The sequence below is a fragment of the Meleagris gallopavo genome, chromosome 9 (genome assembly GCF_905368555.1).
Source record: "Meleagris gallopavo chromosome 9, MGAL_WU_HG_1.1, whole genome shotgun sequence".
In the NCBI taxonomy this organism is placed as follows: Eukaryota; Metazoa; Chordata; class Aves; order Galliformes; family Phasianidae; genus Meleagris; species Meleagris gallopavo.
The window spans coordinates 5,089,586-5,114,579 of NC_139412.1; the positions used below are offsets into that span (position 1 = coordinate 5,089,586).

General features: G+C 58.3%; 4 protein-coding genes across 17 annotated transcripts; 3 read left to right on the forward strand and 1 right to left on the reverse strand.

Moving 5' to 3' along the window:
* Nucleotides 1–376: 376 nt before the first annotated feature.
* Nucleotides 377–8,306, forward strand: XKRX (XK related X-linked). 3 transcript variants are annotated; one of them, XM_085230922.1, is made up of 4 exons: nucleotides 377–842; nucleotides 4,692–5,028; nucleotides 6,465–6,724; nucleotides 7,287–8,306. In XM_085230922.1, exons 2-4 carry the CDS (start codon nucleotides 4,736–4,738, stop codon nucleotides 8,027–8,029), a joined length of 1,296 nt encoding a protein of 431 aa, XP_085087048.1. In that variant the 5' UTR covers nucleotides 377–842; nucleotides 4,692–4,735; the 3' UTR covers nucleotides 8,030–8,306. The 3 variants fall into 3 exon arrangements, with proteins under 3 accessions (XP_085087048.1, XP_085087049.1, XP_010713718.3); XM_085230923.1 differs by lacking the exon at nucleotides 377–842 and adding an exon at nucleotides 853–1,349; XM_010715416.4 differs by lacking the exon at nucleotides 377–842 and having other exon boundaries at nucleotides 4,453–5,028.
* A 148-nt stretch (nucleotides 8,307–8,454) lies between these two features.
* NOX1 (NADPH oxidase 1) lies at nucleotides 8,455–14,050 on the forward strand. 7 transcript variants are annotated; one of them, XM_010715228.4, is made up of 13 exons: nucleotides 8,455–9,586; nucleotides 10,578–10,673; nucleotides 10,998–11,108; nucleotides 11,194–11,278; nucleotides 11,358–11,503; nucleotides 11,578–11,759; nucleotides 11,906–12,044; nucleotides 12,150–12,242; nucleotides 12,437–12,672; nucleotides 12,752–12,914; nucleotides 13,059–13,205; nucleotides 13,282–13,406; nucleotides 13,488–14,050. In XM_010715228.4, the coding sequence occupies exons 1-13, from the start codon at nucleotides 9,542–9,544 to the stop codon at nucleotides 13,612–13,614; spliced, it is 1,695 nt and encodes a 564-aa protein (XP_010713530.1). In that variant the 5' UTR covers nucleotides 8,455–9,541; the 3' UTR covers nucleotides 13,615–14,050. The 7 variants fall into 7 exon arrangements, with proteins under 7 accessions (XP_010713530.1, XP_019473700.1, XP_085087044.1 ...); XM_010715226.4 differs by lacking the exon at nucleotides 8,455–9,586 and adding an exon at nucleotides 9,612–9,759; XM_019618155.3 differs by lacking the exon at nucleotides 10,578–10,673.
* An 837-nt stretch (nucleotides 14,051–14,887) lies between these two features.
* CSTF2 (cleavage stimulation factor subunit 2) lies at nucleotides 14,888–21,452 on the reverse strand. Of its 5 annotated transcripts, XM_085230910.1 has the most exons (15): nucleotides 21,325–21,452; nucleotides 21,136–21,214; nucleotides 20,612–20,781; nucleotides 20,189–20,325; nucleotides 19,946–20,065; nucleotides 19,707–19,844; nucleotides 19,472–19,595; nucleotides 19,096–19,158; nucleotides 17,711–17,770; nucleotides 16,979–17,120; nucleotides 16,473–16,624; nucleotides 15,904–16,181; nucleotides 15,579–15,704; nucleotides 15,182–15,307; nucleotides 14,888–15,072 (listed from the first exon to the last, which is right to left on the reverse strand). In XM_085230910.1, exons 1-14 carry the CDS (start codon nucleotides 21,380–21,382, stop codon nucleotides 15,185–15,187), a joined length of 1,770 nt encoding a protein of 589 aa, XP_085087036.1. In that variant the 5' UTR covers nucleotides 21,383–21,452; the 3' UTR covers nucleotides 14,888–15,072; nucleotides 15,182–15,184. The 5 variants fall into 5 exon arrangements, with proteins under 5 accessions (XP_085087036.1, XP_085087035.1, XP_085087037.1 ...); XM_085230909.1 differs by having other exon boundaries at nucleotides 14,888–15,307; XM_085230911.1 differs by lacking the exon at nucleotides 17,711–17,770 and having other exon boundaries at nucleotides 14,888–15,307.
* TYW2 (tRNA wybutosine-synthesizing protein 2) lies at nucleotides 21,412–24,853 on the forward strand. 2 transcript variants are annotated; one of them, XM_085230916.1, is made up of 8 exons: nucleotides 21,412–21,522; nucleotides 21,851–21,959; nucleotides 22,077–22,236; nucleotides 22,311–22,509; nucleotides 22,593–22,743; nucleotides 22,819–22,928; nucleotides 23,796–23,953; nucleotides 24,025–24,853. In XM_085230916.1, the coding sequence occupies exons 2-8, from the start codon at nucleotides 21,895–21,897 to the stop codon at nucleotides 24,469–24,471; spliced, it is 1,290 nt and encodes a 429-aa protein (XP_085087042.1). In that variant the 5' UTR covers nucleotides 21,412–21,522; nucleotides 21,851–21,894; the 3' UTR covers nucleotides 24,472–24,853. The 2 variants fall into 2 exon arrangements, with proteins under 2 accessions (XP_085087042.1, XP_085087040.1); XM_085230914.1 differs by having other exon boundaries at nucleotides 21,415–21,537.
* Nucleotides 24,854–24,994: the final 141 nt, after the last annotated feature.

Below are 24,994 nucleotides of genomic sequence, written 5' to 3' on the forward strand. Positions count from 1 at the left end.
CAGCCCTGACCCACTTCCCAGGGCCAGCAGTGGCTGTGCCCCTGTCCCCTGCTGTTCCTCAGCCTGGGGGTGCTGTGACTGCGTTGATGATCCCTCCAGTATCAGAGGCCCCTGCAAGAGCACGACATGGGGAAGCCCTTTGCAGAAGGAGCTGTGCCCATATCACATGGACACATTGGAGGTGGCAACCTCCATTCACCCAAGGCAGCTTGGAGGCCACCTCTCCTGATGTACACACGGCCAGGAAAACCTCCAAAATGCACCCCAGAGCCCAGTGAAACCTGTGGGTGCTGGGAAAGGGCCGAGCCCTGAGCAATGGGCGTTCTGCTCCACCTGGGACGTGGTGTGGCAGTGGCTCAGGTTACAGGGCTGGCAGGGTGCCCGCAGCAGGCGGCCCAGGGACACACGTGTCCCCTCTCCCTGCACGTCCTACAGCACAGGGACACCCCTCCGCAGTGCCAACAGGGGACCCTTGGGAGCCGTCCGAGTTTCCTTGGTGACTGTTGCCAGGTGAGAAACTCTAAGGCAGAATTTCTTATCTTGGTGGAGAGCGGGAGATGTTCCTCACTGGGGCTGTTACTGGACCCAGAGCTGGCACTGTGCTGGGCCAGACACCTCGCTGAGAGCAGTGGCAGCGGTGACAGCGGGGTCCCCGAGGGCAAGCTGTGCACGAGGTGCTGGGGCTGTGCGGCCTCTGGGATCACTGCCTGGAGGGCAGCACGTGGCGTGGGGCTATTTCTGCCCATTGGAGAGCAGCAAGCAAGGGAAGGAGGTGACACCACAGAGACCACGGAGAAGTGTGGAAGGAACACGGGCTGTGCTGTCACTGCTTCATGGATCCTGTGAGTATGCACCGAGTGACTGCGGGCACACTGGGACAATGCTGGGACCCTGGGGAGGTGCAGCATGGGAGAGCAGCAGCGACTACTGGGGATGCCGGCATGCAGCAAGTGACAGCTTGCAGGGAAAGCACTGGGCAGCGCTGATAAGAGCACAGAGCTAGGGTGGCTGTAATAAGGAAATAAGAGCCAGGACCCCAGGGTGCCAGCAGCAATGCCTGCAAGCTGTCCTGCTCTGCTGGGGACCACATCACCTAGAGCCTGCCCCGAAGGCACACCCACCATGCAGGGCAGTGACATGCAGCTCAGAAGAGAGACATGCTATGCTGCGAGCCCATCGGCCGACGGCAGCAACCCTCTTACAGCAGCAGGCTCACATGCAAAGGCCTGCATCGTCCCTTTAAATCCCGGCACAGCTCTGCTGGCTGACACTAAACCCGATCACACGGGCTTGCAAATCCCAGCAGCTAATTACACCCCCAGCGCCCCGCAGCCCGGCTGCAGCTGCAGGTAATTGCTACCCACGCCAGGAAACCTGTTGTCGGTGAGCCAGGACGGTGTGACGTTTGCTAACACAGCGTGGTGAGCCGGTGGCTATTTTGGGCTGGGAGGCCATTTTTGTGGAGCACTCTCTGCCCCCCCCTCCCCCCCCAGATGGCACAGCTGAGCCCCACGGCGAACGCGGAAGCGGGGAGGCTGCCTTCAGAGCAGGGAGATAAGCGCCCTTTTGCACTGAGCAAACAAAAGTCTGCCCCAAACAGGCTGGGGCATGGCAAACTGCTGAACACTGGCTGCTCTGCTCAGTTTTCTTGTTTCTTCTGCAAGGAGAAGCCGACAGCTCGCTCCTGCACCACGCACAGAGCTGGGCATGTAGATGGGCAGTGCCCCGTGCTGCCCGTGTCCCACTGTGGTTCTGCTCAGGGCTGTGGGTGTGGGGGAAAAGAGTTGAGCACAGAGCATCTCTTCCTGCCTGCCATGCACCACGTGCCTGCTGGGACCAGGGGAATCACTCAGTTAGAAGGAGCTTTAAGTCCTGGTTTTCTGTTTCAGCATCACCTGGTGGGACTGCAGCTGGAGGGCCGTGTTTTCAAAATGTGCAAGTATCCAAAGCAGGCAGCTCCACTTTCTTGTTGAAGCAGTGCTCTCTCTGGTCTGCAGTGAGGCTGTGCCTGTGCCTGCTCAGCTCCATGCAGTGCCCTGGGCTGCAGTCAGACCTGGGGCAGACCAGACCCCAGTTTTCTCCCTGCAGGAGAGTAAGGCTGTGGGAGGAAAAAAAGCAGCAAAAGCGGTTGCATGAATCTGCAAAGCAAATGGAAAAAAAAAAAAGTTTCCTCAACCAGAAACTATTCCACAGACTGATGGGGCAGAAAAAAAAATACAGCTGAATTATTGAGAACGCACTGCAGAATCCAAACAATTTAAGATGGGAAAGCAAGTCATTTGCAAAGCTATTTCCAAACTAAGTAAAAAGTTCCTGGCTCCGAAACTCCTCCAAGCCCCACCAGCTGCTGGCTCTGGCCACTGTGAGAGCAGGGAGCACACACAGGCCGCTGCTCCTTCTTGCAGCACGTGGCTGGGAGATGCTGGGGAGCTGCACTGAGCACGTGGGGCTGCTGGGAGCCACGTACCCGATGCTCTGTGCAGCACTGGATGGGGGTTTGTTCCTTTGCACAAACTGAGGAGCACTACTGAGGTTGGTGATCCGGAAGGGCAGCGGTGGGGAGCAGCTGTCCTGCTGCTGTGCTCAGGGCTATATTTGGGAATCCAGCAGCTTGGCGTGTCCCAGCTTGGGAAGCAGTGTGTCCCAGGGTCCTAGTGCGATGGCAGAGAGGAAAGGAGAGAAACCACACTGGGAGCATGTGAGCAGCTCTCCTGCATCTGGGTGGGCTCTTTAAGGGCTCCTGCACACTGTTCCCTGACAGCCCCAGCTTCTTCCTGCTCTCCTTTTAGAGGAGCAGAGCTGCTGGGCAGGCGTATGTCAGGGAGCTGTGCCTATTTTCAGTGCTGGAGCCCCGCAGGAGGCTGCTCCCACCGCTATCTATAGCCTGGCTGCTGCACAAGTGCCCTCCCTCAGCCATGTGCAGGGAGCAGCTGCACAACCCCAAATTTCACACAGCAGGTGGGCACTGTCGCTCCGTCCCTGCATTCACAGCACACTGCGGGATTAATAAAATAATGAAATCCAGGATTAAGAACATAATGAGGTCAGGTTGTTCTCTTGGAGAAGGCACTGGAAAGAGGAAAGTGACATTTTCTAGGACTTGGGGACATTGCCTCGGGCGCTCCTGGGTGTTGGGAGAGGCAGTTGCAGTGGGTAAGGGCAGGGTGTGGCTGCAGCACCCCAGTGGCCCAGTCCCAGGGTTGCAGAGGCATTAATGCGGGCACTGGGAGAGGCAGCAGCAGGTCGCCCTCTGACTCTGCAGACACGCATCACTTTTATGGTCTGTTTACAGCACTGAGCTCCGCAGGTAGTGCAGCTCACGGGGTGACTCACAGTGTGCAGCAGCAAACACCCCTCTGCCTCCCCACATCTGGGTCAGAGAATGGGATAATGATTGGTGTGGGGAGCACCGTGAGGCTTTGTCCATCCGTTCCTCTGACGGTGCCGGTCTACCAGACAGAGGATTGGCATTCCTGTCTTCTTAAACAATTGCTCTTAAATATTTCATCGCGAAACAGGGGAAGACAAAATTAAAAATATGATGACTCTGGGCCCAGGCATTGCTCAGCCAAGGGCTTGGTGACCTGCCAGCTCCTGGGGGATGCTTTTAATTTGGATAAATGGAGGTTGCATAAATGATTTCAATTGCGCATCGCTCCTGCTGCAAACACTGAGGTGTGGGCGCAGTTGGCAGTGCTGCGCTGCACCATCACCCAATAACCCTGGCAGTGCTCTTGTCTCTAGAACGGGAGCAGATCTCACTCGTGGGGTCTGTGGGGTTTCATGCTTTGGGGTGTGCTATGAAGGGGGTTAGGATTAGGACAGGCGATGGACACTGCATCCCTGCTGAGGGATGGATACCCAGTGCCTTTTACAAGCCACCAGAGGCTTCCTGGTCTTTCTGAAGTTGGGAGAACTGGCCGACCTCAAGCGCTCCGTGCCTCGTCATGTCTGTCCCAGCCAGCCGCCGTGTGCCCAGATTGAGTAATCTGGCAGGCAGTGCATGGCTGGGGAGCCAGCAAGCACCAGTGGCTGTCTCTGCTCACACCATGGTACACGGGGGGGCGGGCAGAGCGCCGGCCCAGCATTGGCTGCTCTATGACCACCGATATCAGGTAATCCAGCCAGCCTTACACTTCCCCATCCCTCTGAGCAGCACCCTGCTATCCGTGGACTTCACCGCCTCCCACTTGGATGCTTGCAGGAGCCACATCTCCTCCATCATAACCAACCCACGTACGGTCCCTCCCAGCCACCCGTGGGGTGCCTCCGGCTGTGGGGCAGGGCTGCCCTCCTTCCTGGCACCTCTGCCTTTGGGGACCCCCCATGCTGCTGCATCCCGGGGCCTTGGTGGAGGGGGGTGGGTCTGGTCGGGAGAGAGCCAAGATACTCAGAGCACACATAGGGCTGGTGAGGATGGGGCTGCGGGGGGGGAGGGGAGGGAGTGGATTCTCAAAGGTGTACCCGGCAGCGTAACGGGGGGTCCCCAGGAGGAGGGTCCGCTACCCGAGAGTGTCCCTCCCACTCCTCGTCGGGGCGGGCCGGAGCGCAGCCGGCGCGGCCCGCCCCCCCCCCCCCACGGCGATCGGGGCACGGCGCGGAGGCAGCTGCCGCCCGTCGGGGCGCCGTGCGGGGTTCGGCGCTCCGCAGCGCCCCGCTCCCCTCCCGCAGCGCTCCTCTCTCCCCTGCAGCTCGGGATGGCGGCGCGGCGGGGCTGAGCGGCGCCGGGGCCGCGATGGACGGCCCGGGAGAGGGGCAGCCGCCCGCCGCCGCTCCGTCGAGGGCGAAGCTGCCACTCGGCATCGTCTTCTCGACGGCGCTGTTCTGCGGGGAGAGCGCGGCGGCCGCCGTCCTCTGCTTCTCCTACAGCCACTCCGACGACCGCTTCTGGCTGGCGCTCACCATCTTCTTCGTGCTCTGCCCCTCCGTCCTGGTGCAGCTCACCCTCATCTTCGTGCATCGCGACCTCAGCCGCGACCGACCGCTCGTCCTGCTCATGCACCTGCTGCAACTGGGGCCCATCATCAGGTGAGCGCGGCGGGCACCCGGGCACGGCTCTGCACGGCACGACTCGGTTCGGTTCGGCTCTCCGGCAGGGCCGGACAGGAGCGCCGCGCACCTCTGTCAGCAGCGCTTTCCGCAGCCCAGCCCCTGCGCGCTCCGCTCCCCTCCCCGCTGCCTGCAGGACCCCCCCGGGCTCTCTCAGCCTGTTGCGTGCCTGCTGCCAAATGTGCTCTTCACGCGGCTGCTTTGTGGAGTCAGCATTCCTCTCGCTGTGGGTTTTACCATTGCATTGTTGGGGGCTGAGATGCAAATCCATGCTGGAGTGGCTGAAGGGGTCTGGGGTCTAGGGATGTTGGGCTGCAAAGGGTGGGACTGGGGGCTGCCACACCCCAGTAGGGACAGGAGGATGAAGGTGGATGTTGCACAAGCCGAAGAGGTGCTGTTCTCACTCCTGGGGAATGCTGCCGTGCCTCCCTGGCTGCTGTCATTGCTGTGCATGGGGGGAATGTCGTGCCGGTCCCACAGCTCACCCAGCGCCTGGCCCAGAGGGCAGCTATGCTAGGAAGCACCAGCACTGCAGCATTGCCCCATCGGATCATGCTGGATTACAGTGGCTGGCCCATTGCACTGAGAACTGCCACCAGCAGCTGCTGGGATGGGGCTCGGTGCTTGCAAGGGCCGTGCTGAGCTGCTGGGAGATGCTGTGCCAGCTCTGGGGCTGCAGAGCGAGCTCAGCCTGCTGGGGAAGGCTGGTGGGGCACTGTGCACATTGATTGCCTTTGGAGCCAGGTGCTGGGATGAAATCATTTTCCCATTAGTTTGGAATAGGCCGTGAGCACTGATCTGGCAAAAGAATCAGTTCCCAAACCCTCATTCCATTTGGGTTTGAAGCAAAGCAGTGGTTGTTTTCCCCATCAGTGCTCACAGACAATTACCTCCTGCTGGCCCTCGAGCAAGCCCAGCCCACAGGGAACCATGGCTGTGCCTGGTCCGTGTGCGCCGCTGGTGGGACAGTGAGGCCAGCAGGGCTGGAGAAGCTGACGGGAATGGAGGGGCTGGATGAAAACTGCTGTGCTGAGTGATATCAGGAGGCAGCAGGAGGCAGTGGAGGAGGACGCCCTCTCTGGAGCTGCAGGGTGCTGAGGGGACGCGCTCAGGAAGCCGTGTTATCTGCTCCATCAGACATCGGCTTCCACCCCACTCTCTGCTTCCTGCTGTTCCAACTGAGGAGGAAGTGTAGAAGGTTTTTGAGATCAAACACAACAGCAGAACATTTCTCATGCTGTTATGGGGTGCTCAACAGTGGGAAAACAGAGCCTGGGATGCTTACACCCTTCCTTTAGCTGCCAATGGAGCTTATACCAGCTGCGCTGCACCATCCTTGCTGCTGGCCCCGTGCTGGACCCAAGCTCTGGAGTGGATCGAGGCGCATTGGGGTGACAGTGGCCGTGTGCCCACAGGTGCGTGGAGGCCCTGGTGGTGTACTGCTGGTCGGGGCAGGAAGAGGAGCCCTACGTCACCATCACGCGCAAGCGGCGGCTGCGCAAGGGCTATGAAGTGGAGCTGGAGCAGGAGGTGGGCCACTCGGTGCGCCGGCTGGTCACCCACCGCAACGCCTTCAAACGCATGGCCGTCATTCAGGCCTTCCTGGGCTCCACCCCGCAGCTCACCCTGCAGCTCTACATCAGCATCTTGGAGAAGTATGTCCCCATTGCACGAGGTAAGGGATGGGCTGTGTGCTGGGCACAAAAGCTCTGCTATGGATGTGCGGGGCATGGTGGCATCTCAGGGATGTGGTGGAACCTCGGGGGTTTGGTGGAACATCAGGACATGGTGGTATTTTGAGGGTATGGGAGAGTGTCCTCAACTGCACACAGTGGTGTGGTATCCAGATGGGACTCTACTGATATGCCCCATCTGGCCCTGCCACCCCTTGCCCTCCCTGAACTTAGAGTACAACCCATAAAATTTAGGCACCTGCCCATCCCCTGGTTTGCTTTGCCCATGCTTTCCAGCCCACTGTAAAGCTGTAGAAGGTTGGGAAGAGCTGGCTGGGACCGAGATGATTCCAGCTCAGGTGTTTGCTTGCTCTATGGAGCCATGTAACCACATGGTGCCCTGCCCACATAAACACTGTTCCTATGCAAAGGGGCAGCATTTCTTGCTGCTTCACACCCAGGTACAAACCCAGCTGGGAAAAGAGGAAGAGATTGATTAGCAGAGTGAGGAAATCCCTGTGCTGCTCCCAGTATTATCTGACCCCCTGACCTCTCCTCCCACAGCCATCCTCATGGGCATCTGCCTGGTGTCGGTCACCTATGGGGCGCTTGTCTGCAATGTCCTGGCCATCCAGGTCAAGTACGATGACTACAAGGTGCAGCTGCGGCCTCTGGCCTTCCTCTGCATCGTGCTGTGGCGCAGCCTGGAGATCTCCACTCGTGTGGCTGTCCTGGTGCTCTTCAGCACCGTCTTCAAGCACTGGATCATCCCCATTGCCTTGGCCAACCTGCTGGTGGTCTTCTTCCAGCCCTGGGTGCAGTTCTGGCGCAGTGGCACGCGGCTGCCCGACAACATCGAGAAGAACTTCAGCCGGGTGGGCACGGTGGTGGTGCTGTTTGCCTTCACCCTGCTCTACGCCAGCATCAACATGTTCTGCTGGTCGGCTGTGCAGCTCAAGTTGGCCGACCGGGACCTCATTGACAAGTCACAGAACTGGGGCCGCTTGGCTGTGTACTATGTGGCCCGGCTGCTGGAGAACACGGCGCTGGTCATTCTCTGGTACTTCTTCAAGACTGATGTCTATGAGAACATCTGTACATTGCTGCTGGTGGTGCAGCTGCTGCTCGGCTACTGCCTGGCCATCTACTTCATGCTCCTCTTCTTCCAGTACCTGCATCCGTGCCGCCAGCTCTTCCGACACAACGTTGCTGATTTCCTGCACTGTGTCTGCTGCCGGCGGTCCCTGGACAGTGCAGAGCTCCTGGAGGCACCCCATGAACCTGGTGTGAGGCACAGCATCGTCTGAAGCACAGCCTGGGAATATGGACAAGGAGCTGTGGTGGCATGAGCCATGCTGAGGGCTCCATGGTGCTGGTGCCCTGTACTGAGCACCGGTACGGCCCCATGGTGTCAGGGGACAGAGCATGCCAACTGCCCGGCACACACACACAAAGGACCTATGGGGTGTGCAGACCCCAGTGGGGCATACAGCATTGGGAGCTTTGTCCCCACTCTGCTGTGACCCCAGAGATGCTGCTCCGGGTCTGTTTTGAGCAGTAAAGAAACTTTGCTGTGGCTCTGCATCTGGGTGCTGGCAGGCAGCAGTGACTCACATGGGTGGGGACTGCCAGGATGGGGCCAAACAGCACGCGTGCACGCTGCCCACGTAAACTTCACTCGTACTGCACCTGGGCAGGGGACCAAGTTATGTCCCTGAGCTGGGGACTGCAGTGCAGGCTCAGCAGCACAGCCCAATCTCTCCCAGGCTTAAGGAAAGGCGGGCCCCAATGCCCAGGGGTTATTTCTGCCTTGTCTGCCTCTTCTCCCTCACAACCCAAATGTCCAAAATCCCCAATTGCTCACAGTGAGGTAGAGAAGCAGTGCCTAACTCCCTGCGACATCCACCTGGGCAGGGGACCAAGCTGTGTCCCTGAGCTGGGGCTGCAGTGCAGGCTCAGCAGCACAGCCTGATCTCTCCCAGCTGCTCAGGCTTGCACTTGTCCCGTGATGGAGCTGATAATGGGCAGGGAGGCTGTGGGCCTCTTCCTGCTGCTCCACCAGCACAGCTCTGGCTGTCAGCCGGCAGCGACCCCAGTTGTGACGCAGCGTGATCCTGCCCAACCTGTTCTCTGGCCACCAGGTGCCAGCTGCCATGCTGGCATGATGTGTGGGTGCTGTGGTGCTGGACGTCGCAGTGCTCATGATCCTGCTGCAGTGTGATCCCCCAGCAGCCATTTATAGGGCTGTCACTGCTGAGGGTGCTCAGCATCACTGGGTGCACAGCTGAAACATGCTGCCCTGGCGTGCTGAGCTCTGGCTGGCTCCTGGCACCAGCACAGTGGCACTGCTGTGCTCTGGGATGCCTTCCATCTTCTGCAGTTTTTCTCGTGAAAAGGCATCAGGGGAGGCCAGGGGCGGTCGTGTTTGCTAAGCAGAGCCCTCTCCAATTCCCTATCACCAGGAAGTTCCTGCCTAAAAAAAAGCACGCTCTGTCTCCAAATGCTACAGGGGAGGGGAGAAGCAGGCAGTGCCCGCACGTCCCCCTCTCTGCTGTGCCACCTCCACTGAGACCCCGTGGGACCCCTCACAAGGCTCCCCGGCACCTCGCCCTGCCGTCGGGCCCGCGATTCCGGGCTCAGACGGCGTTCCTGGAAGGAGTCTTTGTAATCGTGCAGCATTTCCTCCAAGACACCGTGGGGGAAAGTCCCCGCAGCGCCGTTCCCAGGGCCGGGGCCGCTCCTGGGGCTGCTGCCTCCATAAAACGCGGGGCGGGCGGCAGCGAGTTGCATTCGCTGCTGGTGGACGGAGACATCGCAGAATGGGCAACTGGCTGGTCAACCACTGGTTCTCGGCCGCCGTCCTTGTGAGTGCGTGGGGCTCAGGCTGCTGGGGGACTGGAGGGGCTGGGGGGAAAATGGGAGCTGTCCTGGCTCTGCCGTCCACGGAGAAACAAAGAACTCCACCGTATGAGCGATGGGCACAGCTCCGGGTGGTGGCTGCGGATCTCATGTAAAGACTCCTAGGCTGAAAGGAAAGGTGGGTCCCAGTGCTCAGGGGTTATTTCTGTCTTTTCTGCCTCTTCCCCCTCACAACCCAAACGTCCAAAATCCCCCGTCGCTCACAGTGAGGTAGAGAAGCAGTGCATCCCTCCCTGCGGCATCCAAAGCCAATGGATGGAGAGTGCAAAACTTGAAACTGCTGCTGCTCCGCTCTGCTGCTGTGGGCAGGGAGGCTCCCACTCGGGTTTTCTCCTCTCACGGAGCTGCTCGGTGGCGGAGGAGCTGCAGCACCCCCAGCACTGCTGCAACAGCAGCAGGCTGCAACATCCAGGAAACGGGGGAGGTGGGGATGGGTGCAGGAAATTGGGATATTTGCATATTTAAAATTGTTAAAGAAAAATAGAACTCAGGGCAGAGTGATTTTGGGAGCTCTGCAAAAGATGCAAAACAATGCAGCTCCAGTGCAGTGCAGAGCAGTGCAGGGGAGCAGGGCTGTGCTGCAGGGCTGGCTGCATGGTGAGGATGGCAGCTGCATCCCTGCAGCATTTCCTCCTCCCAGACCTTTCCGGCTCGGTATCTGCCCCATGCCCTTCCCTTTCTCAGCAGCAGATATTTCCTTTATCTTCCTTTCCTCATTTCTTGTACATGCAGAAAGATGGCAGTGACAGGACAGTTATTTTGCAACACTCCTTCCCACCCTTATTCCCATGTCCCATCTCACCTGTGATGCCTCAGAAGTAAGGGACTGGAATGGGATGCACTGCGCTGATGCCCTCTATCCATACCTGCAGCCATGTGCTGCAGGGTGAGAGGTCCTGGGGCTGGAGTTCCTCACAATCCTTGGTTCCCCTGCAGGCGGCCTGGCTGGGCATCAACATCTTCCTCTTCACATACTACTTTCTGTTCTTCGACCAGGACGAGCGGTACTTCTACACCAGGGCCATCCTCGGGGTAAGGTGCTCCCAGCAGCACCCTGTCTGCCCTGGAGCCCTCCTGGCTGGGCTGCGGCAAGGCAGTGGCTGCAGCACCCCAGAGCCATTCCTTGTCCCATCCTCTTCCAGTTCACCTCTGCTCAATCCTAATCCCTGCCTTGGTCTCTGTTCCCATCGCAGCATCACTTCATACCAATACCCATCCCACAGCCCCAGCCCAGATCGCTTGGTCCCTGCTCAGCGTTGCTTGGCCCCATCCCATCCTGGGGCACTCAGCCTGCAGGCAACTGCACCTTGTCCCTGGCACAGCAATAATCACCCATCCCTGTCTCCATCTCCCCAGTCTGCCTTGGCGTGGGCCCGGGCATCGGCCAAGTGCCTCAACTTCAACAGCATGCTGATCTTGCTGCCCGTCTGCCGCAATCTGCTCTCCTTCTTGCGCGGGAGCTGCTCGGTGAGTGCCCATGGGCAGTCCCAAAGAATGTCAGTCCCCATCCCTGCTTCCATCCCAATCCCAACCCTGCCACCTCTCCTTGCAGTGCTGCAGGAGGACGCTGCGCAAGCAGCTTGACCACAACCTTACGTTCCACAAGTTGGTGGCCTATGCGCTGGCCCTGTTCACAGGTAGCACTCTGCTGCTCACCTCCTGTCCCCCCTGAGCCCTGTGGGGTGACAGCAGGTGACCGCCTGTTCCCCTGCACAGCCGTGCACACCATTGCCCATCTCTTCAACCTGGAGCGCTACAACTACAGCCAGCAGGCCAACGATGACAGCCTGCATGCTGTTCTTTCCAAGATGCACCTACAGAACAGCAACAAGTGGCTGAACCCCATCCATTCCAATCAGACGGTGAGCGCAGGTCCACTGCTGCCAACCCCTTGCCCTGTGCCCACCCTGACCCCATCCTCCTGCCACCTCTGCAGACCGTTGAGTACGTGGCCTTCACCACCATCCCAGGGCTGACCGGGGTCATCATCACTCTGGCGCTCATCCTCATGGTCACATCCTCCACTGAGTTCATCCGCAGGAACTACTTTGAGGTCTTTTGGTACACACACCACCTCTTCATCATCTACTTCATCGGCCTCGTCATCCACGGTGTCGCGTAAGGCTCCTCCTGCAGGCTCTCAGAGCAGCAGAACAAGGGGCAATGGCCACAAATTGCCACTTTGGTGGCTGCATCTGCTCCAGGATGATCTGGATGCAGTCCTCGGTGGGAGGGGGCCCCATGCTTAACCTGCCTCCCTGCAGCGGGTTGGTGCGTGGACAAACGGAGGAGAGCATGAAGGAGGTGCACCCACAGCGCTGTGCTGAGTTCCTGGTGCACAAACCCAAGGAGTGCAGGCAGGAGTGCTGCAAGGAGCCTGAGTTCGGCAGCATCCCCGCAGAGGTAGGGATGGGAGTGGGGCTGCAGGAATCCAGGCCTTTGCATACTCTATTAGGAGGAGCAGATGGCCTGGGAGGCTCCAACCCCTTGCTCCTCTCCACCCCACAGTCCTGGAAGTGGGTTCTGGCTCCCATCATCCTCTACATCTTTGAGAGGATCCTGCGCATCTGGCGTGCACAGCAGAAGGTGGTCGTCACCAAGGTAGGTGGTGAGGTGGTTGCATGGTTGGTTTAGTGAGATCTATTGGTGATAGGTGGATGGTTGGACTGGATGATCTTGAAGGTCTTTTCTAACCTTCGTCATTCTGTGATGGAGGAGGGCAGGGGCTGCTGCTGTAGCTCCTACACAGGCAGCAGGGCCATGTGGGGCACTGAACCCTGCTGCCGGCCTCACAGGTGGTCATGCACCCCGCTAATGTGCTGGAGCTGCAGATGCAGAAGAAGGGCTTCCGCATGGAAGTGGGGCAGTACATCTTTGTCAACTGCCCCGCTGTGTCCCTGCTGGAGTGGCACCCCTTTACCCTCACCTCAGCACCTGAGGAGGACTTCTTCTCCATCCACATCCGGGCGGCTGGGGACTGGACCGAGCGCATCATTGACACCTTCCAGCAGCAGAAGCTGGAAACTCCCAGGTAGCCTGGGGAGAACCCCAGTGGAGCCCCTCAGGGGTTGAGGAGACCATGCTTCTTACCCAGGCCCTCCCTTGGCCAGGATCGAAGTGGATGGCCCCTTTGGCACGGCCAGCGAAGATGTGTTCCTGTATGAGGTGGCCATGCTGGTGGGAGCAGGCATCGGTGTTACCCCCTTTGCCTCTATCCTGAAGTCCATCTGGTACAGGTTCCAGCAGAATGACCAGACTCTCAAGACCAAGAAGGTACTGAGAGCCCCATGGGACCAGCTGATCCCATACTATGGGTTTCTCCATGTTCAGAAGCACTTGGCTTCCCCATGCTTGATATCACATCTTTCCCCTGCTCCAACTCGAGTAACACTTCTTCCCCATGCCACCGCATCCCAGATCTACTTCTACTGGCTCTGCCGAGACACGGGTGCCTTCGCCTGGTTCAATGACCTGCTTGCCTCACTGGAGCAAAAGATGGCTGAGTCTGGCAAGGCAGACTTCCTCACCTACCGGCTCTTCCTCACCGGCTGGGACACCAGCATTGTGAGTTGGCTGTGGCTGGGCACGGCTGCAGGGGGCTGGTGGTGGCCGTGGTCCTCATTCTCTCTGCTCTGCCCAGGCCAACAACGCAGCACTCAACTTTGACACAGTCACGGACACAGTGACAGGTCTGAGGCAAAAAACCATATTTGGGAGGCCCAGGTGGGACACTGAATTCTCAGCGCTGGCCACAGCCCACCCCAGGTGAGATATGGGGGCCTTGGGGTGTCGATACCAGGAGGCATCCCCTGGTCCCCAACACCCACAGCCCCTCGCTGCATGCAGGTCGGTGGTTGGTGTGTTCCTGTGTGGTCCGGAGGCATTGGCAAAGGTCTTGCAGAGATCTTGTCACCAGCACTCCAGCTTGGACCCCAGAAAAGTCAAATTCTACTTCAACAAGGAGAACTTCTAAGCGGGAGCCAGGATGGGACCACGGGCAGCAGAGAGCAACCAGCCTGCTGCTCTCACTTCTCTTTTTGAAGCAACTCTGCATGGAATGAGCATCAGCTGAAAAGCATGTGCATGAGAACCAGGCAAGACAGCGAGATCATCCTTCATAAGGAGAAACTCTGGGTTCACAGACTCTGCCTCCTTGACCCTACAAAGGGTCCCTGTGAGGGGAAACGAGCCCCCCATGAGACATGCATCGGGACGGACCAGAGCAGCACGCAGGTGCAGACCAGCAGGAGGCAAGGGGAACCCAGCAGGCTGGGCAAGATAATGGGGTCAGACATGGCACCAGGGCACCAAGGGCCAAACACACCCCTATAGGTTTAAATGTCCCTCTCCATAAAACAGTACGTTAAACTTGTTTTTCCTTGCAATAAAAGCCATGGGTGGTGTCTCAATCTGTGCAGGTGTGAAGGAAGCCCACTGTTTGCCCCCCTTACTGGGCTGCAATAAAAAGGCAATAAACCCTCGGGGGTGAAGTGTACGATGGTGAGGCTGGCTGTCTGCCAGCCTTCTCCCTCCACAGAGGCTCACAGGCACCAAAGAGCCAAGTTTGCACCAACCACCAGGCACAAACCAGCACACAGGCAAACTTCAAGTGCAAAGATAACAAATTCTGCTCAAGCATATGTGCAGAGGAGGAGAAAAACACCCTCCCAGGGCAGGCAGGTGTGGTAAGCGATACAGCAACTGGATACAGAGCCCTTCTGCTCTTGTCATCAGGGATAGAAAGCTGAGCTCCCTGTCATGCCCTAGAGGAGGGCACAGCCAGGCTGACCTGCACCATAGGGCACCCACTGTCTCCTGGCCTACGAGCTGCTGTCACCGGCCAGACACCTTCCCTGGGCAGCCTGCTCACCCTGTTTGGTAGCCAGCACATTCCAGCTGAAAGGTGCTAAAACAGTACCCATGGAGCTTAACGGTCCCCCAGAGTGTCCTCAGCCCCAACACTTGCTGCCCAAGCCTGACAGCCCATCTGTCTCCCCAGGTGACAATTTCAGCTTCCTGCATGTGAGTGCCTCCTTCCATGTGCTGCTCCTGCTCAGCTCATCACCCCAAGGTGCTTTCTACTGCATCCCTAGTAAACAAGAAATCCCAGCTGTTGCTCCTGCCCCTGTATTGCTGGGAAGATGGTGAAGAACCTGAGAGATTCAGCCTAGGACAGAGATAGGCCAGGCTGTTCCCAGCAGTCCTCCTGCCTATGAGGGACCATACAAGGCAATCTGAGACACAGCTTTACTCAAATCCTCCTCCCATTTTATTTCAAACATCATAAAATATACACACAGAAAAAGGAATGAATTGGGAGGGAAAACCTTGGGTGGCAAGGAGAAACCTCTCCCTAAACGCAGCATCAACTCAAACAACAGGAATTGGCTGCCATGGAGCACCTTCTCTACCCAACACACACCTGCCAGGCCTGTGAGAAGGGGAAGGAAGTGAGCATAGAGAAGAAAAGCAGGGCCAACCTGCACTGAACAGCACTCTGATTCACTGCAGGGGAGCAAGTACAGGCTTAAGGACATCACCTGTCAGGGTGCCCCTGTGGATTTCTGGATTTGCTCCTTTAGAATAAGGATGCTTTGCCGTTGCTCTGGGGGCAGCATGGCGATCTGGTCTGCTGTCAGCTGCAGAACCTGCATGATCAGGGCCGCCTGAGGAGAGAAGGGAGAGTCAGAATTGCTCTCTGCCAGCATAGCCATGGGTTACCACAGCCAAGAAAAAGGTGCTGGATGGATTAAGTTTCCTCTGCAGCAGGACCACGGAGCTGCCCAAGCTCTGAGCAGAGCAGGGTAGAATAACCTCCTGCTTCAAATGCAACAGAAAAGAAAACAAGTTCTCTGAAGCATGGTTGTCTTGTGCCACGGTAAGGCACACAGAAAGCACTACTCCCATTGTCTAACCCCTTCCCACCTGTCCACTCACCTTCTCATGATCCTGGGGGGTGACCTGGCTCTGTCCAGGACTAAAGCCTCCAGGCTGACCAGCTCCCTGGACCCCTGCCCCAGGAATGCCACCTCCTTGCATGCCAGCCCCTGGCATGTTAGGAACCTATGGGTACAAGAGAGGGGATAAGGACTGAGGGGTTCCTGGACTCAGCCATACAGACACGGGAACATAAAGCAGGCTTTGTACTTCCAGGATACACTACTTTGCAGGAGGTCTTCCACCTCCAGCAGTCACATGCATATCCCTCACCCAGCTCTGCCCACAAGACACCATCAGTGCAGTCAGCCACACAGAGCTGTACCTGGCGGGGCCCCTGTGGACCGCTGGCTCCCATATTAAGTGGTCCGGGACCCTGTATGCCACCTGGCATTGGACCACGTGGGTTGGGACCAGGCCCTCGAGGCTCCAGGCCTCGGGACTCCATGACCCTGGCCTCCATGGCCCTGGCTTCAAGCACTCGTGGCTCCAGGACCCGTGGCTCCATGCCCCTTGGCTCCAGGCCCCGCGCTTCCATCACCCGGGGCTCCAGCCCTCGTGGCTCCAATCCTCGCGGCTCCAGCCCTCGGGGATCTCTTCCAACTGCAGAGGAATGACAAGGCAAGCTGTAGAAGGGAGTAGTGCCATGGGGTTACGGGAGTGAGCCCACTGCCTTCTCTGCTGGGAAGCTGGCAAATGCCAGGAAGATGTAGGGCTGGGGAAAAGGAGACATGCCTGGAAGAAGCCCCTTACCCTTTGGGACTGTTCCTCATGCCTTAGGTTCATTTCACTGCCCAGCCCCCCTTTTAAGTCTTGAGTTGAGGCAGCGAGCTCCACTCTGACCCTCTGTCTGCATGCTTTAAGCCACCCGTTATTTCATGCCCCCTCTCTCACCTCGAGCATCCATCAAGGGCCCCCGCGGCTCTCCCATCAGTGGTCGGGGTTCTCCCATGGGTCCACCCCTCATCTCATGAGGGGGGCCACGACTATCGTGGCCAGGCATATGATGCATAGGGGCTCCTTGGTGGGGTGGCCCAAGGTAACCTCTGATGCAGAGAGATGAGGAGAGCAAAGCAGGAGGAGGAGAAAAAGCGAGAGAGTGTAAATCAGACACTGGCTTGGCACAGTCTGGGCAGAGCGTTGGGATTGCCCCCAAAGCCGGCCGCTGGCAAGGCTTGCACAGGGATGAATGCTGTCAGTCCCATGTCACAGGGCTGCTGATAGCACCCTGGGGATGCCCCATCCCTGGAGAAGGGGACAGGTCCCCATGGCTGGCAGCACACAGGCCTCCAACCAGGCAGCAGTGACTCCCGGAAGGCTCGTGCCATCCCTGTCCTTAGTGAGATCACCCCTGGGCAGGGAACAGTGCAAGGGGCTCCTCTCCTTCCCTCTCCCCTCACCTGGGCTCCACATCTCCAGTGACTGAGAGCAGGGTCCCTCCACGAGGGTCATTCGGGGCATCTCCCAAAAGGCCTCGGGGCGGCGGGCCACTAGCAGGTAGAGGTCCACGCTGCATAGGGGCCCTCGGGTCTGGCATGGGCACTGCCAGGGAGACATACAAGAACTTGTGAGGACCTGCACAACCAGTGCTGCGCTGAGACTGTCCCCCAGCCCCCTCAGGGCTGGGACATACACTGCCTCTCTGCTTCCCGACACAGGCAAGTGGGCTGTGCTGATTGCTGGGGGAGCAGTCCCTTGGATAAGGCCAAAGAGCACAGAAGCCCCTTCCCTGGATGCTCACTACATCATTCTCTTTCCCCCTCTGGTTCTATCTCAGGCTTCTTACAACATCAGGTGCTCAGAGTGTGGGTGCCCGTTGGCAATCCTAAGAGCATGGGCCAATGTGAGACCAGGTGCAAAGCAAGACCTGGAAAGCTCCTGTCAGGGAAATGGGCTGGATCCTAACTGAAGACCCTCTGCAAACAGGCACTCATTTCCACTGGCGACAATCTGCACGGCATTATCTTGTTCTCTTCTCCTGCCCCCAGAGGAACGCCTGCATCCTCCTAACCCTGCCAGGCTACACGGAGTGATGCCAGTCCCCAGCCCTGAGCACAGTGTGGTGACAGCTGCTCTCCACAAACTGCACAACGAGCTCCAAGACAGCCTGGAGCAGGCAAGCGCCGCGATACCTTGAACGCGTTCGATAGACGCAGGCCTGGCAGGTCCCACGGGCGAGAGCTGCAGGGTCCCTGGGCAAGCAGCAGGAAAAGAGGGAGAAGAGCAGACACGTAAATAGTGTATGCACACATGCACGCAGCCCTGGGGATGGTGCTGTCTTGGCCTGTAGAATCACCTCTGCTCCCTGGCATCCCCCAGGACACCTGTTGAGAAGATGCTGCCTGCTGCCAGTCTGGCTGTATCAGCAACTTCCACCAACAGCACATCTGCCACCACAGGTATAGAAGGCAGCTTGGCACAAAGCGCCAGGCTGGGCACAGCCCTTTCTTTTCTCACTTTGTGAACACGCAGGGAGTGGAGTGAACCTTGCCACAGGAAGTTCTGCCAAGAGAATTGGCAGAAATTGGCGGCCCACAACAAGTCAGCTCCTGCCCCTGCCTGCAGCTGCCTTGGGCACTCCCCAGCACTGGTTTTCTGTCTGCTCTTCAAAACCTTTTGGGTATCAGTGAAACTGCCAAGAACTGCAGGATTGTTCTTGGGACGATGGTGTTCACTCTGAGAATAATGACAATCAGCTGCCTTTAAGACACTTAAGACTGGAGGAATTCAGAACAGGTTTGCCACTCTGCTGACACAAGACCTGAGATACAAATCTAGGCGACGGAGATGTCAGAGCCCTGCTTGTCTTACTACTGGAAGAACAGGAATGCCTCACTTTGGTTGCCCTAAGCACGGGGCAGCCACTCAGTGCTGAATGGCAAGGAATCCAGCTCCAGGGCTGGGCTGTACAGACCGTGCCTGCAGAGGGAGTGAGGGCCAAGCAACTGCCCGTTGCAGAACTCCCTGCCAAGCCTCGTACTCACTATCACAAGCAAAAGCAAAGACCCAGCTCCCTCTGCTGGGCACGGCACAGAAAGCACAGGGAAACACAGGCAGACACTGCAGCAGTATAGCTGCTTCCCAGCATCCAGGCAGCAATGAAGCAGGGCAGGGACTGGAGAAGAGCAAGCTCTGCCTGCCCGCACAAGCATAGGGACAGACACGGGCTCATAGAGAGATAGAAAACACAGGCACATCCTGCCCAGTGAAATGGCAGCTCTCCTGGCTTCCAGGATGCATCTGCACAAAACAGTGTAGAACAAGCTGGAAGCAAACTCGTTCCTAGGCTGGAATCCTGGACGCAGGAGAGCTGTTACCACAGCCTTGCACCTAAGCGAACAAACTCAGGCATGGCCCAGTGCTATAGGAGCTGCCACGTCTCCAGATGCAGCAGCAACAAGGCTGCACATAGCAAGCAGAAGCTCTCGCTGTGCAACATTGTTCAGAACCTGTAGCCTGGGCCCCTGCTGGAGCAAGGTTCACATGATACGTGGCATAAACTTAACCTCTGATGTACCTTGTCCGCGCTCCAATGGCACAGGCCCTCCTCCAGGCATGCCGACCTGCGGCTGCAATCCACCTGATGGGGAAACAGCAGAGATAAGACACATTTGTTGTTGTTCCTATGCAATCAACTCACTCCTTTGGACCCAAATAACTACCCTCTCCCAGCTCCTGGGGCAACATCTGGAGATTTATTTTCTTGCTGTTGGTTGCCCATGGAGATAAGCCAACTTTCTGAACTGCCACTGACAGCAGTCACAACCACTGCATGGAGTACAAGTGTCCTCATGAGGCCCAGCCCTATGGTTATGGGAAGATACAGTGGGGCTGTCTGCAGGACCCACATGCCCAGGGCCTGGACACCGCTCAGTCAAAACCCACACACTCACCTCCTGGAGCCATGGGGCCAGGGCCAGGGCCCTGCACAGCGGCTGCCATCTGTCCTGGGGCTGGCACTCCTCCCTGCATAGGTGGCTGCATCAGAGGGGGAGCGCCATTTACATGCATGCCACCCTGTCCAGAAAAGAAACCAGGCCTCAGCAAAGCCTGTCAGCCCAGCTGGGAAACCTGGGCTGGTAATGCCACCGCTCCCCAACATGGTACATGTGCCCCAATGGCTCTTACTATGGGTTGTGGCTGGGATGATGGAGTATTCTGTGGGTTCATCTGGGCATTAGGCCCTGGCCCAGGTCCTGGTCCTGGCACAGCCTGCTGGTTTCCTGGGATCAGAGGAGGAACGCTGGTCTGACGATGCAGGATTTTCTAGAAGCAGAAGAAGGAGAAAGGAGTTATCTTCCACTCTCCACTTCACAACAGGTTGCTGCCAACATCCTACTAGCCCCAATCAAGACAGAGGGACAAACCAGTGCAATCTCCGGATCGACGATCCTCATTACCACCTGGGCCTGTAGCAGGGCATAAGCCAGCTGTGGGTTCTGCAGCAGCATGTTCCTGGCTTCCTGAGGGCTGTTCTGGACACACAACTGAGAATACACATAGAGATCAGCACTCTAGCAAGGCATGATATTGGGCTACCAGGGCACAGGCAGTTGTGGTAGAAGGTGCTCATGCACAGAGCAGGGAACATAACTCCCTTCTTCACTCACCTTCATCTGCTTCATCAGTTCAAACATCTGCTCAGGTGGCAGACTGGCCACTGCACGGCTGATGGACTCAGGCGCATCCTCAGGATTGACAGGGTCCCCATAGGGTGACTCTATGATAGGAGCACCTGTGCCCAAGCCTGCAACAGAGTTTGAGATATAAGCCGCAACCTCAGAAGGCAGTGTGAGCTGGTGTTTAGAAGTGGCTGCTCATAAGAAGGGTAATGCCATGCTATTAATGGGAGGCAGCAAAAGCAAGGAGATTTGGAAGAAGAAAACAGCCAGCTCAGCCCACATCCCCTCTGCAAAGCTGTTTGCTGGGTCACTTGGAGCAGGCCAGCACTGCCAGCCAGGTACGTACTGCAATGCCAAGAAGGCCAGGCCCAGTACAGCATCAGTGTTCTCTGGCACAGAATTCAGACTCACTCTTCAGCTCCTCCTTGTTCTTCTCACTGGCTGCATTGTCAACACGGAGTGCCCTCCCACTGAACTCCCGTCCGTTCAGGTTCCGCATGGCACTGAGGGCCGTCTCCTGGTCCTGGTACTCACAGAAGCCATATCCCTTTGGTTTTCCTGTCTCCCTGTCATACACCAACCTGCACAGCAAGAGGAGAGCCATCACCATTGAAGGCAGCCTGCAGCTGGGAGTGAGTAAACATTCCCACAGAACTCCTCGGTGCTCCTGTTCTGCACCCATGGCTCTCAACAGAGCACAGTTAGGATGCAGCGAGGCAGCTGGTCCGGCCGTGGATACAGCACGCCCACGTTCACGCCGCAATGCTCGGGCTCTATCCCCAGCTCTCAACACAGAGCACGGCCCTCACGCACCCCCAGCACACGGCAGCGCTGCCGGCCCCACGCGGGCCCAGGCCTCGCGCCCCTGTGCCCGTTTGAGGGCCGCTCCGCCGCGCACGGAGGGGGAGCAGAGGGGACGACCGAACCGCTCTCACCTGAAGCTGACCACGGGTCCGACCTCGGAGAAAATGTCCTTCAGCTGCTCCTCCGTGGCCTCGTACGGGATGTTCCCCACTGCGGGAGAGAGACGGCGGCGCTCAGCCCGCGGCGCGGAGGGCGGGAAGCCGCAGAGCCGCAACTCGGGCAGCCCGGCCCGCTGCCGCCCCCCGCCGCGCGGCCCTCACCGAAAACCGAGCGCAGGGAGCGGTCCACGGCCGGGTCGCGCACCGACAGCCCCGCCATGCTGCCCGCGGCTTCCGGTCGCCGCGCGCCGCTTCCGGTCCCGCGCGGCACCGCGTCCCCCCCCACTTCCGCCCTCACCGAACGTGGCGGCGGCGGAGCGCGAGCGGAAAACGTTCCGGAGGGAAACGGCGGCTCGTGCGGTAGGGCTGGAGGATGTGAGTGCGGGAGCGGCCTGGAGCGAGATCTTCCCGGGGCTGCCGGGCGGCTCCGGGTCGCGGCTGTGCGGTGCGGGGCAGGGCCGGGCCTTGAGACATCATCCGCCGGGTCCGCTGTGCCTTGGTGCCCTCCACCCCTGGGTGCCACATCCATTGGCGCCCCCCATCCCTTAACGTCCCCCAATTCTGAGCCCCCCCATCCCTCGGTGCTCCCTCCCCTTGAATCCCCTGTCCCTGAATGACCCCCATGCCCACGCAGCCCCATCTCCCTTGTGCCCCCTCCGAGCTCAGCACTCCCACATCCCACACGCAGGTGCCACGTTCCTGTTGGCCATCCGTGTCTCTTCGTCCCCTGCAATGGCTTCTGGGGGTGGCACCATCCCCGCGCTGGTCACGGAGCCGCGTTTTGCCCAGCACTTGAGGTGAGCTGGGAGGGAGCCGAGGTTCCCTGAGGTGTCCCCACACTGTGCTCTGGCTGCAGCGGGACTGGGGAGGCTACAGGGGGGGAAGGAATGCGTAAGGCGGCCCTGGCCCTGCAGGCAGCGTTTGGAAGAGGCCCAGCTCTTGGATATCCGGTACCGGCTGCAGAAGGTGCCAGGGGGCAGCGTGGCTCTGCCTGTGCTGGAGGGGAAGGCAGCGGAGCAGTGGCTGCAGGACAACGAGCTGCAGGGGCCGTCCTGCCGGCTGCTCTGGATCCAGGTGGGCACAGCCCTGCATTGCCTCCCAAGCACAGGTTCAGGCTGGTGGCCTCACACACCGTGTCCCTCCCGCAGGACCCTGTCCCCTCAAAGGCCGCCAGCGTGCAGCCGCCTGCCCAAAAGCTGCGCTGTGAGCTGCGCCGGCTGCTGCTGAAACTGGGAGAGAGCTGGTCAGAAGAGCTGGAGTGCGATGTGCCCCGCACCTGGCAGCGGCATGGAGACTTGGTTCTGCTGAGTGAGGACAGCTTCAGTGCTGCGCTGTGGGCGAAGCTGGGTGAGCAGAGTGGAGCTGCCCACAGAGCTGCTATGGGGGTGCTGCTGGCATCTCCCAGTGCTCCCAGCATGGCTGCATTGCAGGCCCTGTGCTCTGGGAGACGGTCGCCTCGGCTTTGGGTGCACAGCGCCTGGCCAAGCGAGGACGGGTGTTGCCAGACAAGATGCGCTCCCCCAGTGTCACCCTGCTGCTGGGCCACAACAGCTGGGTGGAACATGTGGACAATGGCATTCGGTAGGAGGAGCGGTGATGTGGAGCGTGGCATTGAAGCTGGGAGAGGGAGCTGCTCTTAGTGGTGGTGTCTCCCAGGTACACGTTCGATGTGACAAAATGTATGTTCTCCCCGGGTAATATCACGGAGAAGCTGCGAGTGGCCTCGATGCAGTGCTCTGGGGAGGTGCTGGTGGATCTCTATGCAGGTAATAGCCCTTGGGGGTGGTGGAAGAGTTCTGCAGGGCAGGTAGAGAGCAGTGATGCAGGTGCTGATGGCATCCAGATGGATGCGGAACAGTATTAACTCTGCATGAGGAATGAAATGGGTTGGAAAAATGGTCTGGGACCTGTCTTAGAGTTTCTGCCCCATCTGGAAGTCATCAGCACTGCTGTCCCTCCTGGGACCACATTGGATGCTTGGGACAACCTTGTGCTCAGGCTCTGCAGAGCACTATTCTGTAATTAGTGCTGCTCACAGGAACCGTCTGCATCCAGTGGGAAGATTTGTCCTCTTTTTGAACCTGGAGGTTGTTTCTGAAAATGTTCTGAGTATATTGGGTGTGATGTGCTTCTGTAACCAGCTATTGCTAACTGAAGCAAACAGCTGGTCTGTCTTCTCCTTTGCTATGAATGCCTGGGGACATGGCATCAGGCTTCTGTGTGTGGAGAGCTCTGTTCTGTATGTAGGAAAATCAGCATTTCCTATTTGTGCTACAGAAAGAAAACGGCACTCACAGAGTTGCTCTTGATCAATTAAAACAAACACCAGACTTGACACTTCCACATAGGCTGGGAGCAGAACAGGATAGCAGAATTAACAGGTAAAGACAGACCATAAAATAAGTTTCTCTGTAAACATTTTTGAAGATGAATTTTGGTTTTATGGGATGAGAGAGAAATGGAAGTCCATTTTGCAGGCATTTCCCCAATACCTGGGTAGTTCTACCCCAAGCAGAACAGATGCATAGAGCTAAGGGTGGTTACCCACATCCTAAGCTGCCTCTGGGGAGGAGAACAGACCACAGGGGGTACCTGCCCTGTGCCCTCTTTTCTGCTACCTCCTCTGTCCCCAGGGATTGGGTACTTCACACTACCATACCTGGTTCACGCGGCTGCTGCCTTTGCCCATGCCTGTGAGTGGAACCCACACGCCTTGGAGGCCCTGAGGAGGAACCTGGCACTGAACGGTGTGCAGGACCGCTGCCAGATCCACGCTGGGGACAGCAGGCAGGTGGGCAGCACCCCGGGCGTGGGGCTCTGCCCTTCTGTGGGCCCCGTTCACCATCCTTCTACTCCTCCCAGCTGCAGCTGAGGGATGTGGCTGACCGGGTGAACCTGGGACTGATCCCCAGCTCTGAGGAGGGCTGGCCCGTGGCCTGCCGCGTCCTGAAGAAGGGCACGGGAGGGGTTCTGCACATCCACCACAATGTAGAGGCTCGCCCCGTGCCTCCTGTTCTGAAGGATGAGCAGAGACTCCCAGAGGAATCCAGCTCTCAGCAGGAGGATGAAGAACACCGGGGCTCCGAGGAGACGGAGAGCAGTGGGCGGGAAGAGCTGACAGCCAGAGTCAGGCCTGAGTGGCGGAGCTGGGCTGAAGCAGCTGCTGCACGGATCCGGGAGCTGCTGACTGAGCTGCACAGCCAGCCATGGCAGACCAGCATCCTGCACATTGAGGCAGTGAAATCCTACGCACCCCATGTGCATCACGTTGTGCTGGACCTTGAATGCCGCCCAACGCCGCCTGCCTAGCTGGCCACGGGGCCCCAGCATGGCTCCAGGTCTGAATTTTGCCATCTGGATGTGGTTTACATCCCGTGGTCCCAGGTGGCAGCAGTGTCCAGCAGCAAGCCGGGCCCCTGCCATCCCTGCACCTTGCCCAGGGCTGCTGTGCAAGGAGAGCTGTGCTCAGCTGAGCTGCACAGGGACCATGTGATGGCAGAGGATGGGGCTGAGGATGCCCATAGTCCCACCCCAGCTCTGCCTACTGCCGCCCAGTGCAGGGACATCGCACTGCCTTGGATGTGTGCTGGCACTTTCAACCCCATTTTCACATGGAAGAGCTGCAGGGCCAAATAAACCTCAGCGTTTGTGCTGGGCTTTGTTTTGGTGTGTCAGGTGCATGCTCTATTAGGTGGGTTTTTGTTGTGTTTTTTTTTTTGTTTGTTTGTTTTGTTTGTTTTGTTTTTTCTTTTTTTTTCTTTTAATGCTGAAAGCAGATCTGTTCTGCTTCATTCATTCCTCTTCCCTTTTTTTTTTTTTCTTTCCCTCCCAG